At 34.9% G+C, this 27,987-nt stretch overlaps 1 protein-coding gene across 3 annotated transcripts; it reads left to right on the top strand.

Annotated features, from left to right (window-relative positions):
- On the top strand, window positions 1-27,423 carry CCC1 (cation-chloride co-transporter 1). 3 transcript variants are annotated; one of them, XM_020380284.3, is made up of 13 exons: window positions 1-408; window positions 706-852; window positions 1,327-1,405; window positions 2,566-2,657; window positions 4,835-4,949; window positions 16,836-16,936; window positions 17,115-17,176; window positions 17,889-18,116; window positions 19,993-20,107; window positions 22,150-22,344; window positions 22,971-23,371; window positions 24,764-24,925; window positions 26,129-27,423. In XM_020380284.3, exons 1-13 carry the CDS (start codon window positions 221-223, stop codon window positions 27,220-27,222), a joined length of 2,979 nt encoding a protein of 992 aa, XP_020235873.1. In that variant the 5' UTR covers window positions 1-220; the 3' UTR covers window positions 27,223-27,423. The 3 variants fall into 3 exon arrangements, with proteins under 3 accessions (XP_020235873.1, XP_020235874.1, XP_082916534.1); XM_020380285.3 differs by lacking the exon at window positions 1-408 and having other exon boundaries at window positions 789-852; window positions 4,835-4,963; XM_083060408.1 differs by lacking the exons at window positions 1-408; window positions 706-852 and having other exon boundaries at window positions 1,349-1,422.
- Window positions 27,424-27,987: the final 564 nt, after the last annotated feature.

The following is a 27,987-nucleotide window of genomic DNA, read 5'->3' on the forward strand; positions in this document are numbered from 1 at the left end:
TCTTCTCCTTTTTCTACATTCTTACTATTCGCATTCGAATACGCGTCTCTCTCCCTCTCTCTCTGTACTATTCTTAATCTTACCCATTCCTATTTGACGCATTTCACCGAGTACGTAATTAAACAAACAAAATATAAAACACTGGATCTGAATTCTCCATTGCATTTCCCGTGTGCCTGTGTATCCGATTCGTGATTCAGATTTGCGATTTGGATCTGAGATGGATCGAGAAAATGCCGACGGCGACATTGAAGGCGGTGGCGGCGACGACGGTTTCCGCTCCCCGCTCGGCCGCAAGTATCGCCCTGTGTTGGCCAACGATCGCGCGGTGCTCGAAATGTCTTCCGTCGATCCTGGATCTTCTTCGTCTTCGTCCTCGGCATTTGCAGATCAACCTCCTAATATTAGGTATTCGCACTCTTTCATCTCCGCCAATTGCGCGCTTCGCGATTGCGCCGATTTTGTTTCGTTCGTGAAACTTGTGCCCTGTGCGGCGGTGTTTTGACTTGCTGTCGCTCGCGATTGAAACGAGTGAGATTTTGTGTGTTTGTTGGGAGGGAATGAATGCGAGTCACTTGTGATGAGTTGATTTTGTGTTTTTGTGAAGGGAATAGTGGTAGTCCATTGTGATGAGTTGATGTTGTTGTTGTTGTTGTTGTTGGGTTTATGCTGAGTGCTTTTCTTAACTTGTGGTTGTGTTATCAGAAAAATAAAGACGAGTGTGAATGGGAGTTCGGATGCCAAGGAGGGGAATGATACTCATCAACAGCAGCCTAATGGATCCCAGCAGCAAGAATCTAAACTGGAATTGTTCGGTTTTGATTCCCTTGTCAACATTCTTGGTCTCAAAAGGTATATGAGACCTGCTTGCTGCTACCGTTACTTATTTTCAGCCGTTGGGTGTTGCTTTTTTTTTTTTTTTTTTTTTTTTAAGTTTACATTCTGCTGTTATTCATGTTTTGTACTAAACTTCTCTCTTCACTGCTGAATTTGAGGGTGGGTAATTGGATAAGCTTTGAAGATACTGATTTTTGGGATTTTTTGCTTTTTTTTAATAATTTTTTTCGGAAGTCCTGGCTACTATTTTTAGCTGCCAGAAAAGTACAGCAATACTTTGTTTTGTTTGAGGTTTTGCTTATTTTTTTTTAATTATCTAATTATTGTAAAGTGATTTGAATATTTTTTAATTAAAAAAGAATTTGCCCCCCTTAAAGAGGTACAAACAAATGGGCACGAATTGTTTCTTTTCTTACACTGGAGGGGTGCCTTCGATCAATCTGATTGTTGAATTTGATTATTTACTGACATTATCCTGTCCTTGTCCAGTATGACTGGTGAGCATGTTGCACAGCCATCTAGTCCTAGAGATGGTGAGGATATATCCATCACTGCTGGGCTGCCAAGGGTATGCTGATTTCTCAAGTATAAGTTTAATCCCTTTTAGTGGTATTCTATATACTTCTTAAACAGTGATGACACATTCTCTCTGGTTTGAAATTACCAAAATAAGAAATAAGAGATTGGAAAGTAAAAGGGGGCTCATAGTAGAACGTTTTCTGTTTCTTTGTATTTATAACAAACAGATAGGTTTCTTTTTTTGATTGTTTTGGTGATGATGGCAAACCTGTTGTGAATCTTTTATCTTTTATTATAATGAGTTATGAGCAAGTGCTCTTTCCCCATGCTATATAGATTTACACACAAGATGTAGTTATAGATAATGTTTGGTTGGAAGGAAGTGGAGGAGTGGGATTATTTTAAACTTTGGTTGTTTGTTCAATTTTTAGGAGTGGAGCAGAGGGGAATGGAAGGGAGCAAAACCTCTTCTCATCTAAGTTTCACTCCCCTCTGATATTGGGGAGATTTGGAGGGGAGGGGATTTAAAACATTTTGAGTACATGTCTAAAATATCCTTATATATATAATATATATATATATATTATATTATATATATATGTATGTATTTATGTATATATACATATCAAAAGATATACAAAGAGTACAATCACAATGAATACAAACAGATTGAAGAAAAAAGGGATGACGGATCCCTGTGACAGCCGTCTGCATCAGTTGAAAGACAAAAAAAAAAAAAAAACTGCTTGATAAGATAGCTATTAATAATGCAAAACATATTAATCTAACAGGAACAAATCTTGACCATTGGGTGTTGCAATGGTGATCTGCAGTAGAAATTAATTAAAGTTAACATACTCCTATTGCAAATTACAGAAGTCACTAGACATAATATTGCACTCCTAATCAACATGTATGATTTAGGGGTCATGATTTATGGCTCTAACTTTCACTATAAACTTTTGTTCTCTCTTGATATGTCATGCAAGCACAAATAATTACTTGTTTCTACTAGGTTAAGGTAAGTTTTTATATAAGAATTAGACCTGTGTGCAATGTGTAGGTTTAATTCACTATGATTGCTGATAATGCTATAATTTTGGATATATTTTTTGTCTGAAAACTTAAAACATGAAGTTTAATTCCTATTTCATTTTCATTTTAACTTTTGACTTTTTCTTGTCTTGACATGTTTATTTTATTATGCAGCCTGCTGCTCCCAAACTGGGTACACTGATGGGTGTATTCATACCATGTATACAAAGCATTTTGGGCATCATCTACTACATTCGTTTCTCCTGGTAACTTGTTTATTGCTTTAAATCTTGCCTCATATATTAGCTCATTTAAGGCTCTTTGGAATCAAATATTTGAATATTGGAGTGATTGAAATTCAAACAAATACCTCAAGCATTATGATATTTTAATTGGTATTCAATACAATTTAACAACAAATCATTCAAATTTAAAAAGGTTGGAAGCCACCACTTCCTTATTTCTTACCTGTTTTGAGTGAATAGTTGTTCATTTGAAAGTTCTTTGAGTTCACTTGTGACAATAGTTTAACATTGAAATTTTATCTTCTTATGTGAAATGATCAAATTAGTGAGCAAATGACAGTTTTCAAAACCCCAACTTGGCTATTTCACTTAGTTTTGAAATATTTCCATGAGTGCCTTTTCAATATGGTTATTGTTTTTTATTCTCTTTTAAAGTAAAGATTATTTGTTAAGATTGAATAATATATTTGAGCTTTCTAGAAAACCAAATGTCAGTTTTCAAAACCCTAACTTGGCTATTTAACTTAGTTTTTAAATATTTCCATGAATACCTTCTCAATTTATTTTTAAAATAAAGGTTATTTGTTAAGATTGAATAACATATTTGAGCTTTCTAGTAAAACTTATACCTTTACATATGAAACTTTAGAACATTTACCTATTTGCTTCCATAGGCTTCTTAATGCAATCTAAAGGCCTATTTGGTTTGAGATTTTTTTTTTGTTTTCATTAATAATTATAAAAGTATTATCTCATTTTCACTTTATTTATTATCTTGAAAGAACATAAAGCCATTTTCACCATTTTTTGTACAAAATTTTGAAATTGAAAAGTGAAAACAAGGTGGCTATTTTGTAATTATTAGTGAAAGCTGGAAATGAAAATAGAATTTTTTTTTCAAACCAAACAGGCTCTAACCTTTCATAACTTCGAATGCTCAAATATTCCTACTTAGAAAATCTCTTCATTTTCCATATTGTTAAATATAATTGGCTTTAAAATCTATGCTTTCTTTTATTAGTAAGAAAGATTACGACAGCTGTGGAGGATTGAATTTAAGTCTTAATACATCTATCTAAAATCCCTACCACTATGTTGGTTTAAATTAATAATTCAACATCCCAATATGCATTATTCATAAATATGATTTGAAACCTTCATCTTGTGTTTACAATTCACGCAGACACAGTTAACATTTTTGGATACTTTTATCAAGCGCTATTAAGAATTCTACTAATTATGTAATGTAATATGATTCTTATGTGAAATACATCAAGATGAACGATGAAATTATATATTTATGCATGATTCAATATCATCCATTAAGTACATATATGTAGCAGTCATAAACTATTTGTCCTAATCAAAATGTATTGTATACATGCCTTCATGAAGTAAACATTTCCTATTCACCAAAAAAAATTTAAGTAAATGATTCCAGTCATATTCTAGGCTGGCTTAGTCCACTCATTAGTCATTTTTTTCTCCACCTCTATGCTCAAATCATTTTTTGTTTAGCACTAGGTTTTCCCCTCTCCCTAGGTCACTGTTGCTTGGTTCACTATAAAAGGTTTTGGCTGAACCAATGAGACTTAACTAACAGTGTGCAGTGTGCAATCTTTGTTCTTTGGGGCATTTAGTCGGACCAATTACATGCATCTTGAAGTGAATTTCCTTTCCCCTATATTAACAGTGTAATGGTTATGGTTTTATTAGCTTCTCTTTGGTTCATGGCCCATGGTTATTTCAAGGGTGTTGGCATGTCTGATTTACAAAAGGGGTTGGGATGCCCTACTACATTCCTAGTTCCTTTTTTTCATCTCCGCTCTTGTGGATACTATATGCTTGCCTTATTTTATTTTTATTCTTTCCAATAGGACTTCGTTTTTCTATGCCAAAATAAAAAACAGAGAAAAACAAATGATGAGAATTGTGCTGTGATTTTAATAACAAAATGATTATTTTATGATACTTATTAATTTTGTCAATTTTTTTGCTTTGCATAATCTGATATAGCATATGGTCAACCACTTATTTCTTGCAATAAATTGATTATTTCTATGTGATACCATATTTCAATTATTGTTATATTTGTTTTGGTCTCCTTTGATATTTTGCATTTGATTGAATTGGATTTTCTTGTCATTAAACAAGCTAAAATTTAGATGTTTGCTTTTCAATAATTGTCATTAATGTAGGATTGTTGGTATGGCTGGCATAGGAGAGACATTGTTGCTTGTTTCTTTATGTGGCACTTGTACGTTCCTTACTTCAATATCATTGAGTGCTATTGCAACCAATGGTGCCATGAAGGTACGCACTGTAGAGTAAGTTGAACGATTGCTTATTTGGTATGGCTACAATATATATTTTTTTTCTTTTCCAAATATGATTGTTTAAATCAAGTATACCGAAGGTAACTTGCTTTTTCAAATTTTATTTTGGATCATTCACAAATTTAAACTTTATTTGTTAGTTAATTTGAAAAAAGGAGTTTTTGCTGTCATGTCTTGCTCAAGTTATGAGAATAGTACAATTAATTTGTGACTAGGGAATGGTTTAGTATTTCAAATTGATTTGTGAATTGTTGGGTCAACTAGATTTTTCTCTCTAAAACCATTGAGTGGGGGAATAGTCTAACTAGGAATGATTGTAAGGACTCCTTGTGATCTTATGTCTAGTTAGCAAGTCCTTTCCCTATAGTTGGAGCCATCTATGTGGATGATGAAATGACACCACTGTGTTTTGTCAAACACCAAGTCTTTCTTTAAGGTTGTTTAGATCTAAGGCAGTGTTTGGCCCACTTTTGGAAGGGCTTCTTTTCCCCTTAAAAGGAGAATTTAGGTTGAGCACAATTTTATAGACACTAAAAAAAAATAAAACTTCTAACATAGTCACTTTAAAACTTCAAGGTAAAAGTCCCCACGATCACATTGGTTAGGAATATGGTCAATGTACTCCTTATCAATATTGTCAAACTTGAGATCTTACCTAGGATCAAAAGGAGGGAAGAAACTCAAATCATGGATTCATCATAAAGGATCAATAGATCCTTCTAAAAACATGAAATTATATTTAAACATATACATGTGCATATAAATAGCATAAATAAGAAAAAAAAACCTTTAAATTACAACTAATACTTAATAGAACAAATTGCTTGCAGATTGCAACGTGTCTTATACATAAATAATGTTGTAGCATATTAGAGTATGGAATTTAACTCTGCTCGGTTGTAATTTCTTTTTTACTTATTAATGATGGGAATCCCCTTGCCTTGCTTCAATTCGAACCCTTCTAGGTTGGAATTCGCACACAAATTGAGCCAGAAACGTGTTGTTAATTTTTATATGTATCTCAGCCTATAGAGGTTAGATTGTGACGATTCTAAAATGAACTAAAAGAGGATGTTTTGAAATGCAATTTAGGCTTAAGAAACATCGAAAAAGAATAAGTAAATTGTGAGATATAAATCTAAGAAATTCGGACAGAAAGCAAAATTGGCAATGCGAAAATAAACAAGGAAATAAAAAATGGAGAAAGAAGAACAAGATAGGCACCACAAACAATGATGTTTGATAAGTCTTGAGGATCGCCACAAGAATTGAATAAATTGTTGATAAGATCAAATGGTCCAAGGAAAAACCCTAACGAAGACAATTCTCATGCTTCAATGATAAAACCATGGTTGTCAAACTCGCGAGTCAACTCGTAGACTCGGACGAGTTTACGATTCTAGAGGAGCAAAACTGGTTAACTCGCTTGTAGAATCGTTTTTGGGTAGACTCGGGTAGACTCGGTCAGAATCGCGAGTCTGAGCCCGAGTCCACGAGTCTGGTTACATTTTTTTTTTGACCCTAAATGGCCCAAAACGACGTCGTTTTTGCCTAGGGTTAGTTAGTAAGAACACCAGTTTCCCTGCGCGCGAGCTTCCTCCACCATTCTCACGTTTTTGAGTCTCCCTCCGCACCATTGGAACACCCATCTCCGCCTCAACGAACGCGCAGCTCCGCCTCAACGAACGCGCATCTCTGCCTCAACGAATGCACAGCTCTGCCTCAACGAACGCGCATCTCCGCCGCTGCGAACGCACGTCTCCGCCGCTGCGAGCGCACGTCTCCGCCGCTGCGAACGGTGCCGCAATCGAACACCGCCGTATACGAACGCCTCATTGCAGCTTCTGCCGCATACGAACGCCTCATTGCAGCTTCCAGCGTCATCGTGAATTCGTGAGTGTTACATATTAGAGAATAGAATAATAAACACCTTTATTAAGTGTACTGAAGTTAGTTAACTGATATAGTTAGTTAGAAGTTGGTTATGTCTATATATACGCTTATTGTAATCCTTGCAGATATCTTTTCATTCAATCAATAATACAATTTACTGAATTCTCTAAAACTCTCTTTCATCTCTCTCTCTCATATGGTATCATCGTGAGCTAGGGTCCGGATAGTCTTCTTGCATACGACGATTTGTTGTTCTTCGTACCTGCTTCCGCATCGCGCTACGACTGCGATTGATTGCAATTTTTGTTAGTTCATTGTTTCCGACGGCAAACCTTGGGCGTTTGTGTCGTCCTCTTTTTCTGTGTTCGGAATCGTTTCGTTGATGCTCGTTCATCGTGTTTTGGCTGATTCCTTGTTCCTGATTGCGCCGTTCTTGCTTGATCGTGTCGCGCTTGGCTGCGTCTCTTTTCCTCTCTTCGTCGTCTCTGTTCTTTGTTGATTCTTCAAGAATCTTGCGCGTTTGTCTCCATCTCTGTTTTCGTTTGTTCAATGGCTTCCGTTTCTGCTCAGGCTTCCTCAACTGTCTCGCACACTTTTTCTCAAAGTGTAACTTGTAAACTTGATGAGAAAAATTTCATGACCTGGCAGCAACAGGTCACAGCTGTAATTCGTGCTCATGACCTTGAGCGGTTTGTTGTTAATCCGAAAATTCCGATGAAATTCCTCACCAGTGAAGACCGTGATGCAAATAATGTTAACCCTGAATACACCACGTGGGATCGCAAGGACTCTCTTCTGTTCTCTTGGCTTTTGACTACCCTGTCTGATTCCATCCAAGCAAGAGTGGTCTCCTGTCGTCATTCATACCAGGTCTGGGATATGGTGTTTCAGCATTTTCACTCTCTCACCAAAATTAAAGCCACACAGCTCCGACTTGAACTTTGTACCATCAAGAAAGGCACCAGGACCTGTTCTGAGTATCTCCTTCGAATAAGCACTATAATTGAAATTCTTGCTTCAATTGGAAGTCCTGTTTCTTCCAGAGAGCATGCTGAATGCATTCTTGGAGGTCTTCCAAGTGACTATGATTCGTTAATCTCCACAATCACAGCGTTTGTCAGTCGTGATGATGCCCTCTCCCCTGGTGAAATTGAAACCATGATTCTTGCTCAAGAAGCGCGGTTGGAACAAGTCAAAACATCTGTAATTCAAGAACCTTTGACAATAAATCTGGCTCAAACTACCTCAGCTGTCAATGGAACTCCAAGTGCGAATCTGGCATTCCAGCAGTCCCAAATGCCAAGCTCTCAGCAGAATATGTTTCAGAACCCAGCTTTTGATTCTCAGGGTGGCTACAATACGGGTTTGTCTGGTCAAAACCGTGATGGAGGACGTGGTCGTGGTGGTTCACGTGGTGGCAGAAACCGTGGTTCATCAATTCAGTGTCAGATTTGTCATAAAAGAGGACATGAAGCTTCAACTTGCTATCAACGATTTGGTCCTAATGTTTCTCCTTTCACTTCTTTTGGATTTGGATCTCCGAATGGTTATGCTCCTCAGAATTTTGGCTTTGGTCTTGGACCTCAAACCGGCTATGGCTCTCACAACTTTGGCTTTCTTCCTAATACTGGAATTCAACCTTTTTCTGGATCTTCCAATGTTTTTGGACATCCAGGATCATCACAGTGGCCTACATATCCATCAGGTGGCTCTTTTGGGTCGACTTTTCCCAATTCTGGCTTCATACCACCTGGTTTTGCATTTCAAGCTACTCCATCTGCCACTCAGCAAGCTCGTTCAAACTCTGCCTCTTCTTCACAGCGACCTGTTCCTGTCCTGAACACAGCCACAACTTGGATTCCTGATTCAGGAGCATCACACCATGCTACTCCCGATCCACAACATTTACTTCAAAGTGCTCAATTTACTGGAGCTGAGCACATTGTTATGGCTAATGGCCAAGGTACATCCATTACCTCAATTGGTTCTAATGTGTTTCGGTCCCCTATTCGTTCCTCTACTCTTTTGTCCTTAAAAGATCTTCTCCTTGTTCCCAATTTAACCAAAAATCTAATGAGTGTTTCCAAATTTGCCAAAGACAATAATGTCTATTTTGTATTCTATCCTCACTATTGTGTTGTCAAATCACAGGATTTGAACGAGACTCTTCTTGAAGGAAAACTTGGTGAAGATGGGCTTTATCGGTTTCATCCATCTTTAGCAAAAAGTGAATCACCAAAAGATGATATTCCAGAAAATTCTATTTCCAGTGTTTCTAAACCTTGTATTTTTCTGTCTGAAACATGTAAAGGGGCTGTTCCCACAGTTTACAAACAATGGCACTTGCGGTTAGGGCATCCTCATCATGATGCACTAACTAAAGCTTTAAAATCTTGTAATATTCATGTTCCTCATATTAATAAAAATTCTGATTTTTGTGATTCATGTTGTGTTGCAAAATCTCATAGACTTCCATCTCAATCTTCAACAACTATCTATTCTAAACCGCTTGAACTTGTTTTTCTTGATGTTTGGGGACCTGCATCATTAGAATCTAGTTGTGGTTATTCTTATTTTTTAACGTGCGTGGATGCGTGTACACGTTATATGTGGATCTACCTTCTTCACAAGAAATCAGATGTGTTCTCTCATTTTCTGAATTTTAAGGCTCTTGCGGAAAAACAGTTTCAACATCCTTTGAAATCTGTCCAAACTGATGGTGGTGGTGAATTTCGTCCTATGGTTTCCTATCTTCAACAACAAGGGATTATTCATAGGCTCACATGTCTGTATGCTCATCACCAAAATGGCATGGTTGAGAGGAGACATAGACATGTTGTTGAACTTGGATTAGCTATGATTCATCATGCCTCACTTCCATTAAAATTTTGGGATCATGCATTTTTGACTGCTACCTATCTAATCAATAGGTTACCATCTTCCTCAATTGATTTTCAATCACCCTACCAAATGATTTACCACAAGAATCCTGATTACCAATTTCTCAAGATCTTTGGCTGCTCTTGTTTTCCCCTACTTAGACCTTATAATCAATACAAAATTCAACCTAGATCCGAGGAGTGTGTCTTTTTGGGATACTCTCCTAGTCACAAAGGTTATAAGTGCTTAAGTAAGTCTGGCCGAATTTACATCAGCAAGGATGTTATTTTTAATGAAATGCGGTTTCCCTATCATGATCTGTTTTCTCTCAAGACCAAAATTACCAACCCTGCAACTTCGGTGTCAACAATTCCTTCTTTAATTGGTGCTCACAATCCTTCTTTGTCAATACCAACTCAGTCTGCATTCAACACCAACTCAGACTCCTCAAGTTTCAACACTTTGCATTCTAATTCGAGTGCTGGTACTGCTACCTCACCTTCACCTTCAGTTTCTCAGCACCAATCATCTGCTGCTCCTGCTTATCCCTTCAACTCATCTTCTGCCAGGCAGCTCAATGTTCATCCAATGATTACTCGCTCTAAGAATGGAATTGTTCAACCTCGAATCACTCCCACACTGTTACTGTCTAATGCAGAACCAAAGACAGTGAAAGCTGCTCTCACTGACCCTAACTGGTTAAATGCCATGAAAGCTGAAATTAAAGCTCTTCATGACAATCAAACATGGACTTTAGTTGATCTCCCTCCTGGAAGGAAACCCATTGGTTGCAAATGGGTTTTCCGAATTAAGGAAAATCCTGATGGTTCTATCAACAAATACAAAGCCAGACTTGTTGCAAAAGGTTTCCATCAACAACCTGGTATTGATTTTTCAGAGACTTTTTCTCCAGTTGTGAAACCAGTCACCATTCGGACTATTCTCTCTTTGGCAGTTTCCTTTCGATGGCCTCTTCGGCAACTGGACATTAACAATGCATTCCTCAATGGAGTGCTTGAGGAAGACATTTATATGTCTCAGCCTCCTGGTTTTGTTCAATCTGGAAACAAAACCCTTGTTTGTAAGTTAAAAAAGGCACTTTATGGTCTAAAGCAAGCCCCTCGTGCTTGGTTTGACAGACTAACCTCTGTTTTACTTCAATTGGGTTTTACCAAAAGCAAATGTGATCCAAGTCTGTTTATTCTCTCTCAGTCCACAGCCACTGTCTACATGTTAGTCTATGTAGATGATATCATTCTTACAGGTACTTCGTCAGACTTGTTGCAAAAATTGGTTAATGAGCTTCATGCCAATTTTTCTCTAAAGGATCTTGGTTCCTTGGACTATTTTTTGGGTATTGAAGTTAAAGCTACTCCTCAAGGTGGACTGTTGTTATCTCAAGACAAATATATTACGGATCTTCTCACTCGAGTTAAAATGGAGGATTGTAAAGGAATATCTACTCCTATGATTGGTGGTCAACAACTCTCTAAGGATGGCACTTTATTTGATGATCCAACCTTATACAGATCCATTGTTGGTGCTCTGCAATATGCCACAATTACAAGGCCAGAAATTGCTTTTAGTGTTAATAAAGTAAGTCAGTTTATGTGCTTACCAATGGAGGAGCATTGGAAAGTGGTTAAACGGATACTTCGATATCTCAAAGGCACTCTTGGTCATGGTCTGCTGTTCACACCTGCTACATCTATTAATTCCTTTAATCTCACTGCATTCACTGATGCTGACTGGGCAGCTGATCCTAATGATAGACGATCTACCTCAGCTGCGTGCATTTATCTTGGTCCTAATCTTGTATCTTGGTGGTCAAAGAAGCAACTACTTGTTGCACGATCAAGTACTGAAGCTGAATACAGAGCCTTGGCTCAAGCTGTTACGGAAGTTTTATGGCTTCAATCCCTTCTAAAGGAATTGCAAGTCAAATTTAATACTCCCAAAGTACTTTGTGACAATCAAAGTACTGTTTCTTTATCTCACAATCCTGTGCTACACTCAAGGTCTAAGCATATGGAACTTGACATCTTTTTTGTTCGAGAGAAGGTGTTAAGCAAAGCTCTTATTGTCTCCCACATACCTGCTCAGCATCAATATGCAGATGTTTTAACTAAAGCACTGTCGCCCAAGAGGTTCCTGTTTCTTAGGTCCAAGCTCAATGTGACTGACTCGTCCACTATCTTTCATCCCCCTTGAGCTTGTGGGGGGTATATTAGAGAATAGAATAATAAACACCTTTATTAAGTGTACTGAAGTTAGTTAACTGATATAGTTAGTTAGAAGTTGGTTATGTCTATATATACGCTTATTGTAATCCTTGCAGATATCTTTTCATTCAATCAATAATACAATTTACTGAATTCTCTAAAACTCTCTTTCATCTCTCTCTCTCATATTACAGTTCTCACTCCTATAATTGCAAGATGTCTGAAACCGGTGGTGGCTCAAAGTCTTCAAGCAATGCAGTTTCTCACATGCATTTGTTGGAGGATTGGACTTTGATTGATTAATTTAGATCTTGTTTTATGTTTTTGATTTGTGGACTTATGTGTTTTCGACTTTTGGTTGTTTATGTATGGTTAAGATTTGTATTATGACATTTTATTGTTGTTATTTGACTTATTTCAGACTTAGAATGTTGAAATAGTGATATCATATTGTGTGTGTTCATGTTTTTTAATATATTTTAATATTAGGTAGACTCTTACGAGTCTACGAGTCGAGTCTACCAGAGCTCCACGAGTTTGTGTAGACTCTCGAGTTTGACAACCTTGGATAAAACCAACAAAGGTTCCCTTTCCATTCACTTCCAAATGATTAATACAAATTATTTCTCACGCACTTGGAAGAAAATAAAAGAAAAGAAAAATCTTAAAATTGTAAGCATAACTAAAATGCCTCAAGTGTTTAAATGAGACATAGTTAAGCTTGAGGTCCAGGACTCAAATCCAGCTACAAGCACTTTATTATTATTATTTTTTTATTAAATGACTAAGTCAATAATTGATCCTTCTATTCTCACTCCAAGCAAGCAATACATGTGATTAGAAATCCCCTTTGCGAGCCTCTAGATGTTGGGTCTTTTCATGTAAATAAATTGCCCTCAAATAAGTCACTGTATGTTGGGAGCTAACAATAAAACCAAGAAAACTACATGGTCCATATAGAACACACATTTTTCATGTTTGCATACAAATTTTACACCTAAGTGCTTCCAAAACACACCTCAAGTGCACAAAATGATCATCATAAGATTTGCTATAAATAAGAATATCATCAAAATAGATCACAAGAAACTTCCCAAGAAATTCCCTCAACACATGATTCATTAATCTCATGAAGTTACTAGGAGCATCGGTTAAACCGAAGAGCATAACCAACCATTCGTACAACCCCTATTTAGTTTTAAAGGTTGTTTTCCACTCATTTCCTTCTCTAATTCTAATTTGATGATATCCATTTTTCAAGTCAATTTTAGAGAAGACACAAGCACCATACAATTTATCCAACAAGTCATCTAGCCTAGGAATGAGATGTGTATACTTTACTGTGATGTTATTGATGACTTTATAATCTGTGCACATCCTTTAAGTTCTATTGTTTTTAGAGACTAGAATGACTCGAACTGTTCATGGACTCAAGCTTTCTTTAACCCACCCTTTTTGCATCAAGTCTTCAACTTGCTTTTGAATCTCCTTGGTTTCTTGGGCCTAGTCTTTTTAAGAAGGAGGAATGATGAGGATATTAAAGATCAAACCCAAGACCATAAGAAAGCCCAAGACCCAATACAAGGCATATAAGGGTCCATGACAAGAGCAAGAACTAAAAAGACCCAAGAAGCTTTGTAACATAAAGTGACAAATTTGAGGGCAATTCATTTACATGAAAAGACCCAACATCTGGGGGCTCACATGGGAGGTTGGTAATCACATGTATTGCTTGCTTGGAGTGAGAATAGAAGGCCCAATTATTGACTTAGTCATTTAATAAAATAAAATAAAAATAATAAAATGCTTGTAGTTGGTTTTGAGTCCTGGACCTCAAGCTTAACTATGCCTCACTTAAACACTTGGGCCTTTTAGTTATGGTTACAATGTTGAAATTTTATTTTTCTTTTATTTTCTTCCAAGAGCGTGGGAGCTAATTTGTATTAATCATTTGAAAGTGGAGAGAGGACTTTTTGGTTTTATCATTGAAGCGTGCAAATTGTCTTTGCCAGGGTTCTTCCTTGGACCGTTTGATCTTATAAAAAATCTGCTTAATTCTTGTGGTGATCCTTGGGACTTATCAAACATCATTGTTTGTGGTGCCTATCATGTTCTTCTTTCCCTATTTTCTGTTTCCTTGCTTATTTTCGCATTGACGATTTTGCATTCTGTCTAAATTTCTTAGGTTCATATTTCACGATTTACTTATCCTTTTTCAGTACTTGAGTCTAAAATGCATTTCAAAACATCCTCTTTTAGCTCGATTTGGAATCGTCCCAATCCAAGCTCTATAGACTAAGATATGTATAAAAATTAACAACACGTTTCTGGCTCAATTTGTGTGTGAATTCCAACCTGGAAGGGTCCAAAATGAAGTAAGGCAAGGGGATTCCCATCAAGTTGACAGTGACATATGCTGTCACTTTCAGTTTGTTGACATGTTACGATGAGTTTGTTATGAAGCATCTTTTGTACTCTTAGTAGACTGTAACTTGCCTTGTCACTTTCTATAGGATGTATTCTACCCTGGAAGCTTGAGCAACTATATAGTTGCTCATATTTTTGTAATTCAGCTAATATCTTTCTATCAATAATACAAGAGGTTATTCACATTCTGATACCATTTCAAATAGCAAACCCTCAGGTTGGGGTATCCCTCAAGACCAATTGACCGAAAGAGTTTAGAGGAAGCTGTTACTCTAGTCTTTGATATGAGTAAACAATTTTGGGTCACTCTATCTTCACACAGATACCCAATAAATCCTCATAATCAGATCAGAATCTGAAATGTGAGGCTAGCCTGCTTTTTCTGCTATGAAAGGCTCACTTACCAAGTCTTATTCCTCGCCTACTCATAGGATTCAATCTTTCTTTAAGCCTTGAACATTTTGAGAGCTTGGTCATGTGGATTTTCAGAGCTTGGAGTTATGTGCTTAAGCACCCTGTTTTGGATATGTCCAGAATAGATGGGTGTGTATACTCCTACAGTCCAAGCCCTGCCCTGGAATCCCATTTTGTGTACCGTTGGAAACTGTTTATATTCCTTGGAATCAATGTCTAGGACAGTGGAATAACCAGATTCATGTATAGTGGCTATTAGTATTGCGGGCAGATACATTTCTTACTATTGCTCGTTAATGTAAATCAATCTGAAATGATTATAAATAAGAGGTACTGCTGAGTGCTTTATACAAAAGCAACTCATCAAAATACTTTTCTTTTCAACTTGTACCAAGAAAAAATCCCCTGAATCATACACCTGAAGAGGATAATTCCATGAAGAATTGAAGATTCAAGAGATAAGACACTTTTGTTCTGGTATTCTGAATTTCTGGTTACCAGAGAAGATTCAAAAGAGCTCCTTAGTGGTGTTCACTTGAGTTCGACATCAACTTTACTGGCCTGTTACTTTTAATCAGGCTGGACAAGTGTTTTTGGTACCCAAATGGTGTTGGTCTTCAAACTGCTATTCTCTTGGCCTGTGTAGCAAAGTTGGGTGTAAGATTCAATGTTTTAAAAATATAGGTCATGTTGTGCAGGGTTCTATTTGGGTCAATTCTACATTGTCTTCATCACCACCAATCTACCTGGACACTGGTGGCTGATAAGTGTCTATTGTACCTAAAATGTTTGATCATTTTAACACTTATCTAGCTTGAATTAAGATGTTCGCCTCAAAATCTTATCAGTGACCATCTTAGGTTTCAATGAGGTAAAAGGCATTTATGTGTATGTAAATATTTGTTTATCTGTGAATACATATTTGCATAAAATGATGAGTAAAACAACAGTTTATCAGCATTTTGGCTATCATTTTCATCTTAGGTTTCGAATGAGGAAAAAGGCATTTCGTGTTCGTAAATATTTGTTTTCCTTAGCTTTTTATACATATTTACACTAAACAGTGAGTAACACAATAGTTTATCTGCTTCTTGTCCTATCTGTGTGAGCTTATCATATTCTCTTTATGTTGTACAATCTTATGCTATCTTGTGCACCATATAAGCTCTAATATATTTATGAAGTTGAAATGAGAATTCCATTCTAGTTACCTTCGCTAGAAACAAGTTTTTATAAAACCTAAACAAAACATTTCACCTGTATTTCTTCTTTAACTTTTCGTAGTTTTTTCTGAATGGACATCACTGTCAATTAGTGGATATTAGAACTTGGAACAAATAGTCCTAATTTAATCTCAAAAGCTAGCTCAAGAGGGAAGGTTTTCCCATGTCATTATAGGGAGTACTTTTGGCTATTGGTGTGATATATCAATGCACTCCCTCATGCCTAGGATTGGACGTCCAGTGTATGAAATTTCCACAAATTGACATTTTGAGGTTAGGGCTGGATAGGTTTTGATACTGTAATTGAGAATGGGTTGAGCTTAGCTCAACCTTGAAAGATAGCTCAAGGATAGAGGATTTCCAAAATCAGCATAAGGAGTACTTTGGCCATATATCTAGTCTATGTGGGATCCTAATAGTAGCAATTTATGTTTAGAGATAGCTGTTAATTTTGGGGTTTTGACTGTCTACAAATAGGGCTATTGGTGGTATTTGTTGGGAAGTTGTGTAAAAGAATGGTTTTAAAATTGTGAATTCTGAAGAGTAAATCTGGAAATTTTCTTGTATGTTCTGTCAAATGATTTTTTATTTTTTCTTTATCCCTTTTTAGCTTTCATTGTTTGTTTGGAATAATTTACATTATGCTCGAAATTGTTCACAATAAAAACATCTTCTTAAGTGATCTTTTGAAAAAAGAAAAACAGTTCTTTCCAAAAAAAAAAAGCAAATCCTAAATGCACTAAGTAGGCTGCATTAATAATGTATATTTATAATTTATAGTATTTTCTTGTGTATGTTCTGCAGGGTGGGGGACCTTACTATCTCATAGGTCGTGCCCTTGGTCCAGAAGTTGGAGTTAGCATTGGTCTATGCTTCTTCCTGGGAAATGCTGTTGCTGGAGCTCTGTAAGTGTATAATATTAGACTTATTTATTTTGTATTTTTTATTTTATACTTTTGAAAGGAAATCAACTAGGATGACGATGAATCAAATCTTACCAAATTGTAGTCACTAGTCATGATAGCTTGGTATGTACCATGCGATTAATTCTGTAAGTTCTTTGTCTGTTGCTGATGGTTCCAGTTACGTATTGGGAGCAGTAGAAACATTTTTGAAAGCAGTTCCTTCTGCTGGGATCTTTAGAGGTAATGAGTCTAATGACAATTCTTTTGGAATCAATTGTTTTTTCTTCATTTTATTTATTTTTAATGCAAGCATGTTATTTATTAGTTGCAAAAGGTTGGTGTTTGGTGTACTCTACTTGAGTTGTGTAATTGTATCATTGTGCTAACAAATATATGGAATATAAAGAAATTTTTTTGTTTATTTGGATATATACAAACATACAAACTTTAGTATTTCTGTTTTTGACACGTAAGAAAGGCTCATTAAGGTTACAGTTGTTATTGGAGAATGTTTCTATTTTTCAAAATAAGATAGAACTATATTGGAGAAAGAAAAGTATGCAGAGCAAAGAAGTTGTCTTTTTCTAAAGAATAATGAAAAACGTGCATAAAGGCCATCAAACTATGATTCTTTTTGTCATGACATTTTTCCTTGGTGACTATAAATTGGGATCCTTTGCATTGTTCACCATGAAAAAGGGGAAAGAAGTACTTTTTAGATTAATGGCAACACCTTAGTATTTTTTTTTTCTTTTGTTGGTGTTACTGTCACATTCTTTTACTGCAATAATTTCTTTTTCATTTCTTTGATGTTGAGGATTATTATATTTAATGGTTGTATACTCATCATTGGTATTATAATTAGAATTAAAGCATTATGTTTGGAGTGAGCAATTGATCGTTTAATGATATATTATTGTTGTTGTTATATTCTTTTGTATTGTAAGTGCAGAGACTATCACATCAATTAATGGTACTGCAATTGCACAACCAATACAGAGTCCAAGTTCTCATGACTTGCAAATATATGGGATTGTTGTGACTATTCTGTTATGCTTTATTGTATTTGGAGGAGTGAAGATGATAAATCGGGTTGCGCCTGCTTTTCTCATACCTGTTTTATTCTCAGTCGTTTGCATATTTTTGGGAATTCTTTTGGCAAGGAAGGATCATCCACAAGGTTTGTTTTTTGCTCTGTACTCTTTTCCCAATTTCCCACTTCCAATTTGTCCTTTTGCAATCACTTTTCTGTTTTAATAGAAGATCCATGTTTTAGCTTCATCCCAGGCATAGCTTTCATGTAGACTATTTTGTCTAGACACTTTCTCTATTTGGTGACACTTGGGGTTGATTTTCAAGTATAAGAATCATAAGTTTTGGGCTTATTGCTTTATTTAATTTCTTATTTGGGTAAGACTACTGTGTCTCCTTTATGCACAACAAGCTGTTGTTAAAAGGATGAAATGAAAGGAATATCAAGAACACTGATTATTTTGTAGCCACCTAATTAAACATTCAAGAATATGGACTTAAAACACTATTAATTTCAGTGTCTTGTTAGGGTAAAACTGTTGTGTCTCCTTTATGCTTAACAAGCTGTTGTCAACAGGATGAAATGAAAGGAATATCAAGAACACCAATTATTTTGTAGCCACCTAACTAAATATTCAAGAATATGAACTTAAAACACATCTAATTCCAGTGTCTTGTTAGGGTAAGACTATTGTGTCTCCTTTACGCTTAACAAGCTGTTGTCAAAATGATGAAATGAGAGAAATATTAATAACACATTATTTTATAGCCACCTTACTAAATACTCAAGAATGGACGTAAAACACTATTAATTTCAATGTCATGGACTTGGAAACATTTTATCTATCTAATGTAAATATAAAAGGAAGACTAATTTTGGGTGAATATACTTGAGTGCCAAATACACACTACAGTTAAATTATATATACACACATAAATAGATAATTAATACAGATTACGAATTACAAAAGAGATTAATTAAACTATCTCAATATCCTAAAATACAATGAATGAAGGCTAATTAGAAAAGGAGGATGTGATTAAGATTGTTTCGTTATTTATATTTCCAACATACTCAACTCAAGGTTCTCATTTTACATAGCCTGTTTAATTTATTTTGTTTTGGTGAAATAATTATCTTTTTTTTTTCCAGATTTTTACTTCAGTTTTAAATGAAATTTGATTGATATAGATGCTACTGAGTTTCAGTCTCTTCTGTTGTATGATTCTGCTCATTTTCTGTCAATACTGATGGGAGAATTTGTACCCTTTGTTCATTGTGTTGTAGTATCTTTGCAGTCCACATTTCAGTTTCTAATTTACTCTCTTGTCATCAGCTTTTTCATTTCAAATGTAGGGATGTGCATAGTTACCTGAAGAACCCAACCCAACCTCTAAACACTGGTTTGGTTTGGGTGGTCAGAAAAACCTGATAGTGTTTGGTTCAAGTCTTGGGTCATTTTTTTCTTCTTCTGATTATGTGTGTAAATTCTTTTTAAATGATTATTTAAATTTTCTTATCTGACCCAATGACCCAACCTGGACAACCCAGACCTAATCAGGTTAAGAATAAAAAGTTTACATATAAACGTCCTGAACACATTCAGTTGTTTTTTTTCCCAAAATTGACCCCATCCCCTGGCTAACCCTAGAAAAATGTACTTAGAAGTCCAAATCAGCCTAAGATCATGTTCTTTGTTTGGGAAGCAGTTTTAAATAGAATTGTTTTTTGGATACAAAAAAAAAAAATATTAGTACAGAGGGAAAGAGTATAATTAAGATTTTGACATGAGTGATAAGAAACACACTAGCAGAAGCAGAAAAGAGAAACAAATCTGGCCAATAATTAGGGAGACATTAGTCTGTACGATTAGTAACTTGCAATTTTGTAGGGCTCTCATTGCTATTATTCCATGTTGTTGAGTGTTGAGGCTTTCTATCTTTTATTCTTCCATTTTTTTTCAGATTTACTTTTACTGATTTAATTCATTCCATTTCCCCCCTATTTGCCTTATTTAATCCAGAGGGAATTACTGGGTTGAGTTCAGAGACATTCAGAGATAATTGGAGTTCAGATTATCAAAAGACTAATGATGCTGGAATTCCAGAATCTGATGGCTCAGTAACCTGGAATTTCAAGTAAGACTTCACAGCTTTTTCTCGTTTGTTTATATCCATATATCCTCCTATTCTGGCATTTAACCTTTCATGGTTATGCAAGAAGCCTAAATATCTGTGGGCTTTGGGTTTTTCTCTGTCAGTAAATAATTTGTGGGCAAAGTGTTTTCAACTTGTGACGGTTGACTGAATGGTATATGGTAAACCTGTGCGACCATGATAACAGTATTAGAAAAATTGAGAAATATCTGATGATATCATTTTTATATCTTTTAGAATATTTTAGAGTATCCTAGATAATCCCTTAGGACTTGTTCTTCTTTTGTATTTTATGATCTGTTCCCTTATTTTATATTTAAGTTACTTGGTTTCAATAATGCATCATATTTTCTTTGGGTACAAAATGGAGCTTCTGTGTTAAGAAGGATGCAAAGACCATTGTAGAATTTGATAGTCCTCTCATAATTGTTGAGACGTGACAGATCAGTTTACTTTTGGGATATTTGTTGGTTGTTTTGGGTTTGGTTTGGGAAGGGATGTCATCAGATCCTCAAAGAGTTAGTGTCTTTTCATTTTTCCTTTTCTGATATTTGATTGTACCTCTGTAGTTAGGATTGATCCCCACCCCCATTTAATGAGACTGGGTTCCTATTTATATATTAGACTTGGCTACAATGATAAAAATGGAGCACAGCAGATGGCAGCTTTTATGTGCCTAATATTAGTTAAGTCATAATTCCTTAGGTTGTAGGAAACCCTTTATGTAGAACCAAACAACAAAGTTGCTATTTTTGCCTTTAAAAGATTTAGATTTCTATTTTACCCCTCCTTCCTTGTGTTCTTTTCCTTGGAAGAATATTTTGTATTATTTATGTACCCTTTATTTTTTTCTGGAAAATTTACTATCCCATGTACTTTAGTTTCCTTGAATAGTACATAAGACAGAAAAGAAAGAGGGATGATATGTGATCCCTGATACAGCCAGCAAAAACAGCGAAAAGACAACAAGTAACACAGCCTTTTACAAAATAAATATACAGAACCAAAATACATTAATCTGACAATAACAAATTCATAGTTTCGAACATATCTTGTTACTCATTAGTCACCATTATTGACTTTTAGTATCCTTATATTTTCTGGGACCATTCACTGTAATTTGAATTTCACAAGGGTTGACCCTTTCAGCAGAGTAAGTAGAATATTGTAATGTACTTAAGATGGGTTTTTGTTAGCTCTTGTAGAGAGTAGCCAATAGGAATTTGGAACTGTTATATTCAGTATATGTTGCGGTCTCGCTTTTACTGGCGATGTTGCCCAAGATTTTAAGTTGCTGATGGTTGCAGATACTTGTACTCATAATAATTCTTCTGGCTTTCGTTATCATTCAAAAGAAAGCATGTTTGACAAACTTACTTAATAAACTCTTACAAGTATATGAATTATGAATACTACACATGAACACAAATGAGTTAAATTGCAAGTAAACTCTATTTGGCAAACTCATGCAACTTCAAGTAAATCTAATAAAATTGGTAAACTCTCAATTCTACTTGTGAGATTACAAGCCTGAATTTTTGCATGGTTTTTATCTTCAAAATATACAGTTTTGGTTGATGTTTTGCTACATATGTAGGATTGATAAAGCTAAATACATGTTTGCATATTTATTTTTGTTGTCTTGTTAAACTACAAAACAATGCAAGTGCTGGGATAAGTATAATATGACAAATGGATCAAATGTTGTGTTATGCCTTTATTTTGTTGCTTTCATTTTCTTTATTATGGAGTTTGAATAATGAATATTAATTATGGACATGCTATTTGCTTATGTTTTGGTACAATGATATGTTTTTAAACAATTTTTTTTATTATGTCCTGGCACCCTTGGGTAAAAAAGTTGGAGAAAGAATTTCATCACCTTAAAATATTTTGGCATCGGAGTCTGTATAATTTCAAACCATTTCACTATTAAAGCAGGTCCCTTAGAGACCAATTGGTTGAAAAATTTGCTAGTTTATGACATTTCATATTTTATGATTGTAATTTTCTTTTTCCCCCAGTTCATTGGTAGGCCTCTTTTTCCCTGCTGTGACTGGAATAATGGCAGGTTCTAATCGATCATCCTCTCTGAAAGATACTCAGCGATCAATTCCTGTTGGAACTTTAGCTGCAACTCTTTCAACTACTACTCTTTATCTTGTTTCTTTGATGTTATTTGGCTCTGTTGCCACTAGAGAGAAGCTTTTAACTGACAGGTAATTTTTGGTTAAGTTGTTCATATAGCTTTTCTTGGCATGAATTTTTTTTTTTTTTTTTTTTTTTGTTGTTGTTGTAGTGCACAAGTATGTACAATTTGTTTTCTTATTTATTGTAATTAGGATTAGGATTAAAATCCCTATTTTCCTTCTTACCGTTATGTACAGATTTGTAGCCTAAAATCCCTAGGTTAGCATTTATTTTCATGTCCATATATACCTTGTCCTCACTAGTGCAAATTATCAGATAATAGTAATATCATTCAAGTTCTCTTTTTTGAAGTGGTTTGTTGAAGAACCTGAGAAACACTAAATAGGAAGGTCAGGAATCCTCTTAACAACAGAAAAGGATAATAAAAACAATATACAAGTATCAGCTCAAAAGACCTACTGCCTCTGAATGTGCACCGAATAAACCCCTTTTTATCTCTTTACATTTTCGTTTGTAGTTTGATAGTATTGTGCCAGGAAGCTCATGTTCTCCATACTAATATATATTTGATCCTGGTTTCAAGTCGAACATTCACTGATTCTTTTTCCTTTGGGAGGAGGATATCCTTGTAATTTTGGGTACTGGTAGAATTTCTGTTTACTGGTTTAAAGTCTGATTTCAAGCTTTTGTGCAGGTTACTTACAGCTACAATTGCCTGGCCTTTTCCTTCATTAATTAAAATTGGGATTATTCTTTCAACTATGGGTGCTGCTCTTCAGAGCCTGACTGGTGCCCCGCGTCTGCTTGCAGCAATAGCCAATGATGATATTTTACCTATTTTGAACTACTTTAAAGTTGCGGATGGCAGTGAACCACATGTTGCTACCCTTTTTACTGCTTTCTTATGTGTTGGGTGTGTCATTATTGGGAATCTGGATCTTATCACTCCAACTGTAACTATGTTTTTCCTTCTATGTTACACTGGTGTCAACTTATCGTGCTTCCTTCTCGATCTTCTAGATGCCCCTAGTTGGCGTCCTCGATGGAAATTTCACCATTGGAGTTTGTCCCTTGTGGGAGCTTTACTTTGCATCGGTATGCTGCCGTCTCCTTTTTTTCATCAGTTTATCAATTGTTTCTTTATCTCATTATATATTCTGTTTGGTGACATCTTTGTGATTTTGATCTATTTCCCTTTAATTTCAACATAATAAATAGACTTGAAAAAGAAACTTTTAATAATAATAATTTCACGCTAATGCTATTTAAATTCTCAAATCATGCTTTTATAGAGAAAACTACTATCTCTAAAAATGAGAAAACTATGACTTAAAGAGAAAAGATAAAAAAATAAAAAAATAATGATAAATTACTAAGATATTCTATTGATAAACCCCTAAGATATTCTGTTATTTTCATCAATATCTCTTAATATCTTTCTCTAATTACAATAACTAGAAATGTAGCTATGGATGTGAGAGATAGTGCACCCTAGACACTCATGTAGGACTCTTTTCTGGGTAAATATTTTAAACTCATCTAAACTCACATAAACCCTCAAGTCAAGAAGCAACTCAATGAGTTTTAAATCATATAATTTTTTCCCTCCATTGACCTCACAATGACAATGTTTTTACAAAGAATAAAATGATTTAAGAAATTAACACTTTTTTGAAGTGTTAACTCTAGTAACTTATGTTTTGTTATTAAATTATATTCATATATGATTTGGTCATTTATGTAATTTTATCGTATTTATTACCAATGTATTATCACACTTTAATATTTCGGTTTGCTATTTTTTCTTTATTATGAAGTTAAAATTAAAATGTTGAATTATTTTTGTTATGTTATGAGTATTTTGTTAAGCATATATGTCATTAATAAGTTTTTTAGTATTTTTTTTATATTTACATAAAATTCATAAAGTCAATCCCAAGTCAATTTTGTGGAAGTTCCACGAGTTTACGTAGACTCTCAGTTTGATAACCATTATAATACCAAAATTATATCATACTCATGGACAACAAGGTATATGCTGTGAACATACAAAGACAGGTCGTAGAAAATAATACTGTCTTCCTTCCTACAGATAATATGGAACTTTTGAATTGCAGTTTTGAACATTTTGATTAAAACACGTTCAGATTGTTTCAAGCTGCGAGTAAAATGTGTATTCAACATATTTAACTTGATTCCAATTGAGCAACAAAGTTGGTCAGTTCATATAAGCTTCCTTTTCAGGTGTTTCAGAATGTGCAGTTTTAATATGTACTTAATGTAGTGGGCAAAGTGAAGAGAGCAATACACAGCTAGTCTTGAAAAGACTACAATTTAGCATTGGAGTGTCTATGAGGAATGAATTTTTGAGAATCTATAAACATAATTTGCTATTATTCATTAAGTGCTTACCACTTTGGTACTAACACTGCATTTGTTCATTTTGAATGTTGATTTTGTGGTGATCATTACCTTTTTTCTAAGCAGTGATTATGTTCCTAATCTCTTGGTCATTCACCGTGGTGTCTTTGGCCCTTGCGAGCCTCATATATAAGTATGTGAGCATCAAAGGAAAGGCTGGGGACTGGGGAGATGGTTTCAAAAGTGCTTATTTTCAACTAGCACTTCGTAGCCTTCGATCCCTAGGAGGTATGTATCATTCTAATTTGATCATCTACTCTCCTCAAGAAGATGATACAATAGAAAATAGAGTAACATTGTTGATTTTGGCATCTATGTATGATTGGATGGTCAAAATAGATTTGATTGGTCCTCTAGCTTGTCCTCCTTGCCAGAGGCCCTCACTCCCAACAAATATAGCAAATTTTTCTGAACTAAAATAGTTTTGACTGAGTTTCCACATTGTGGAACATCTTGTTTAGTTCTAAGTTTCTGTTTTAATATAATGAATTATCTTGCATATAATGCTCCTAATGTTGATATTTAGGCTCGAAAATTCATGTTTAATATTAGGTATATTTGCATTTTTTTTAAGAAAAACAATCTTACTCCCCATGAAAAGACTGGAGTTGGCATCCTATCAGTAGTTTTGAAAGTTTAAAATTTTTTGAACTTCTGATCCCTATGAATTATTAGTGATGCAACCTGCATTCCTCATGGGATTATGATGGTAAAGAAATCATGGGCTTAAATTTCTCTTGATTCTTTTGTTTGGATTTTCAACGCAAGATATGAATAAATTCCATTATATGGCAGCGAACTTTGTTTGCGTTTGAGGCTCATCGTAGTTGTAAGCTTCTATAGCAAACTGATTAGTGACACGGTTGTCCAATTAAAGTTTCTTGTTGATGTGTCAACCTCAAGAGAAGACAAAAGAAAGTTGACCATTTAGATATAGTTTTAAATTTTAATCAAAAATGAATATTTGTTATACTGTAAATTTCAAGATAATATTTAACAGAAATCCTTGACATAATTTAGCTTAACTCTTTTATGACAAATATTCATTCTGGTCATTTCTGGTATCTTTTATGAATTCTAAAACTTTTTCCAAATTTACCCTTTATTGTTTGCAGTTTGCTTGATTATAACTTTCAATCATAGCACTTCTAAGTTCAAACTTGAATGGCTGTGTCTTTTCTAATATTGCATACATGTCTTGTGATCTCGTTGATCATCTACAGTTTTTATAATATTTTACCATTCGGAGCGAGAACCTGATGTTTCATATGATAAAATTGTTCATGGTCTCCTTGTTTAAAAGTATCAAAATAAAAATGTTTTATACACATAGCAGGAGCTTTATAGCATTATGCTACCCATTTTATCAGTCATTATATGTTATTGCAAATTTAGGTTGCTTTAGTAACTTATTTCCATTCAATTTTGTAGCAAGCCAAGTTCACCCAAAGAATTGGTATCCAATTCCACTAATATTTTGCCGACCCTGGGGCAAACTGCCAGAAAATGTTCCATGTCATCCCAAACTTGCAGATTTTGCTAACTGTATGAAGAAGAAAGGTCGAGGAATGTCCATATTTGTCTCTATACTGGATGGTGATTACCATGAATGTGCTGAAGATGCCAAGGCTGCTTGTAAACAACTTAGCACCTACATTGATTACAAAAATTGTGAAGGTGTGGCTGAGATTGTTGTAGCCCCTAACATGTCTGAAGGCTTCCGTGGCATTATTCAGACAATGGGCCTTGGCAATCTGAAGCCAAACATTGTGGTGATGCGTTACCCAGAAATCTGGCGTAGGGAAAACTTGACAGAAATCCCTGCCACCTTTGTTGGGATAATTAATGATTGCATCGTTGCAAACAAGGCTGTAGTTATAGTTAAGGGTCTTGATGAATGGCCAAACGAGTACCAGAGACAGTATGGCACAATTGATTTGTATTGGATTGTAAGAGATGGTGGTCTCATGCTGCTTCTCTCTCAACTCCTTCTTACCAAGGCAAGTTTTGAGAATTGTAAGATTCAGGTCTATTGTATTGCAGAAGAGGATGGAGATGCAGAAGGGCTGAAAACTGATGTGAAAAAATTCCTTTATGATCTTCGGATGCAAGCAGAAGTGTTTGTCATAACAATGAAATGGGATGCACAGATGGATGGTGGTGGTGGGTCTCCGCAAGATGAGTCGTTGGATGCATTTGCTAGTGCTCAGCATAGAATTACCGATTACTTGACCCAAATGAAGGAGACGTCGAAGAGAGAGGGGACTCCTTTAATGGCAGATGGTAAGGCCGTGGTTGTGAACGAGAAGCAGGTCGAGAAGTTTCTTTACACAACACTTAAGCTCAATTCAACGATTTTGAGATATTCAAGAATGGCTGCTGTTGTGTTGGTAAGTCTGCCTCCACCCCCTGTGAGCCATCCAGCATATTTCTACATGGAGTACATGGATCTGTTGCTGGAGAATGTACCAAGGATTTTGATTGTAAGAGGATACCGTAGAGACGTTGTAACTCTATTCACATAGTTTGTTTTGTTTAAAGTGGACTCATTCTAGGACACTAGTCACTCACATTTCTCCCTCATTGTTTATATTTTTGTAACTTACATGCAATGCAAGTGCTAGCTCATTCTTTCTACCAATTTTCTTGCTCCAGAGAAGAGGGTCCCATCTTTTGTATCCACCAGATTATAGAAAAATATCAATTCATAACTTCTTTTTAATCAATCAATTACTTATTGTATAACATGAAGGTTAAATATTATTCCGCCAATTTAGCCAAGGAGTGCGGAGCAACAATTCCCAACCTCGTCATGACCATGTTCTCTGCATGGTTGTTTAACAGGAAACTGTTTCGCTAATGGTTTTTATTAACTTAGCACACTAATACTTGACGTGTATTTCTTAGTTTCTGTACACATAAATTATATTTAAATTTATATAAATATATATTTTAAAACATATAAATATATCTTAAATTTATGATGAAATATTTATATTATAACAATATTATTATTAAATATGCATCATTTTTACTTTAAAAATATAAAAACTTATTTTATAAATGAATATAATAAATAAAATATTAAATTAGATATAAAGTTAAATAAAAATCTTTAAAAATTCTTTTATCGAAAACAATCTCAAAAATATTATTAATAAGATAGTCATTCATGTTTAATATATAAGAGTGAATATATAAATTAGATTTTATATTTATATTATATAATTTATATTGGTACAAAATAATTTTAAATTTATTAATAATTTATTTTAAAATTATAAAATATA

This window comes from Cajanus cajan, chromosome 1 (assembly GCF_000230855.2).
Source record: "Cajanus cajan strain Asha chromosome 1, NIPB_CcT2T_4, whole genome shotgun sequence".
NCBI classification, from domain to species: domain Eukaryota; kingdom Viridiplantae; phylum Streptophyta; class Magnoliopsida; order Fabales; family Fabaceae; genus Cajanus; species Cajanus cajan.

Bases quoted from the DNA above. Each gene is read 5' to 3' on its own strand.
- CCC1 (XM_020380284.3), top strand. From the start codon at position 221: ATGGATCGAGAAAATGCCGACGGCGACATTGAAGGCGGTGGCGGCGAC. The intron at 2,658-4,834 runs GTAACTTGTTTA...TCATTAATGTAG, and splicing joins TACTACATTCGTTTCTCCTG to GATTGTTGGTATGGCTGGCA. The intron at 23,372-24,763 runs GTATGCTGCCGT...TTTTCTAAGCAG, and splicing joins GGGAGCTTTACTTTGCATCG to TGATTATGTTCCTAATCTCT.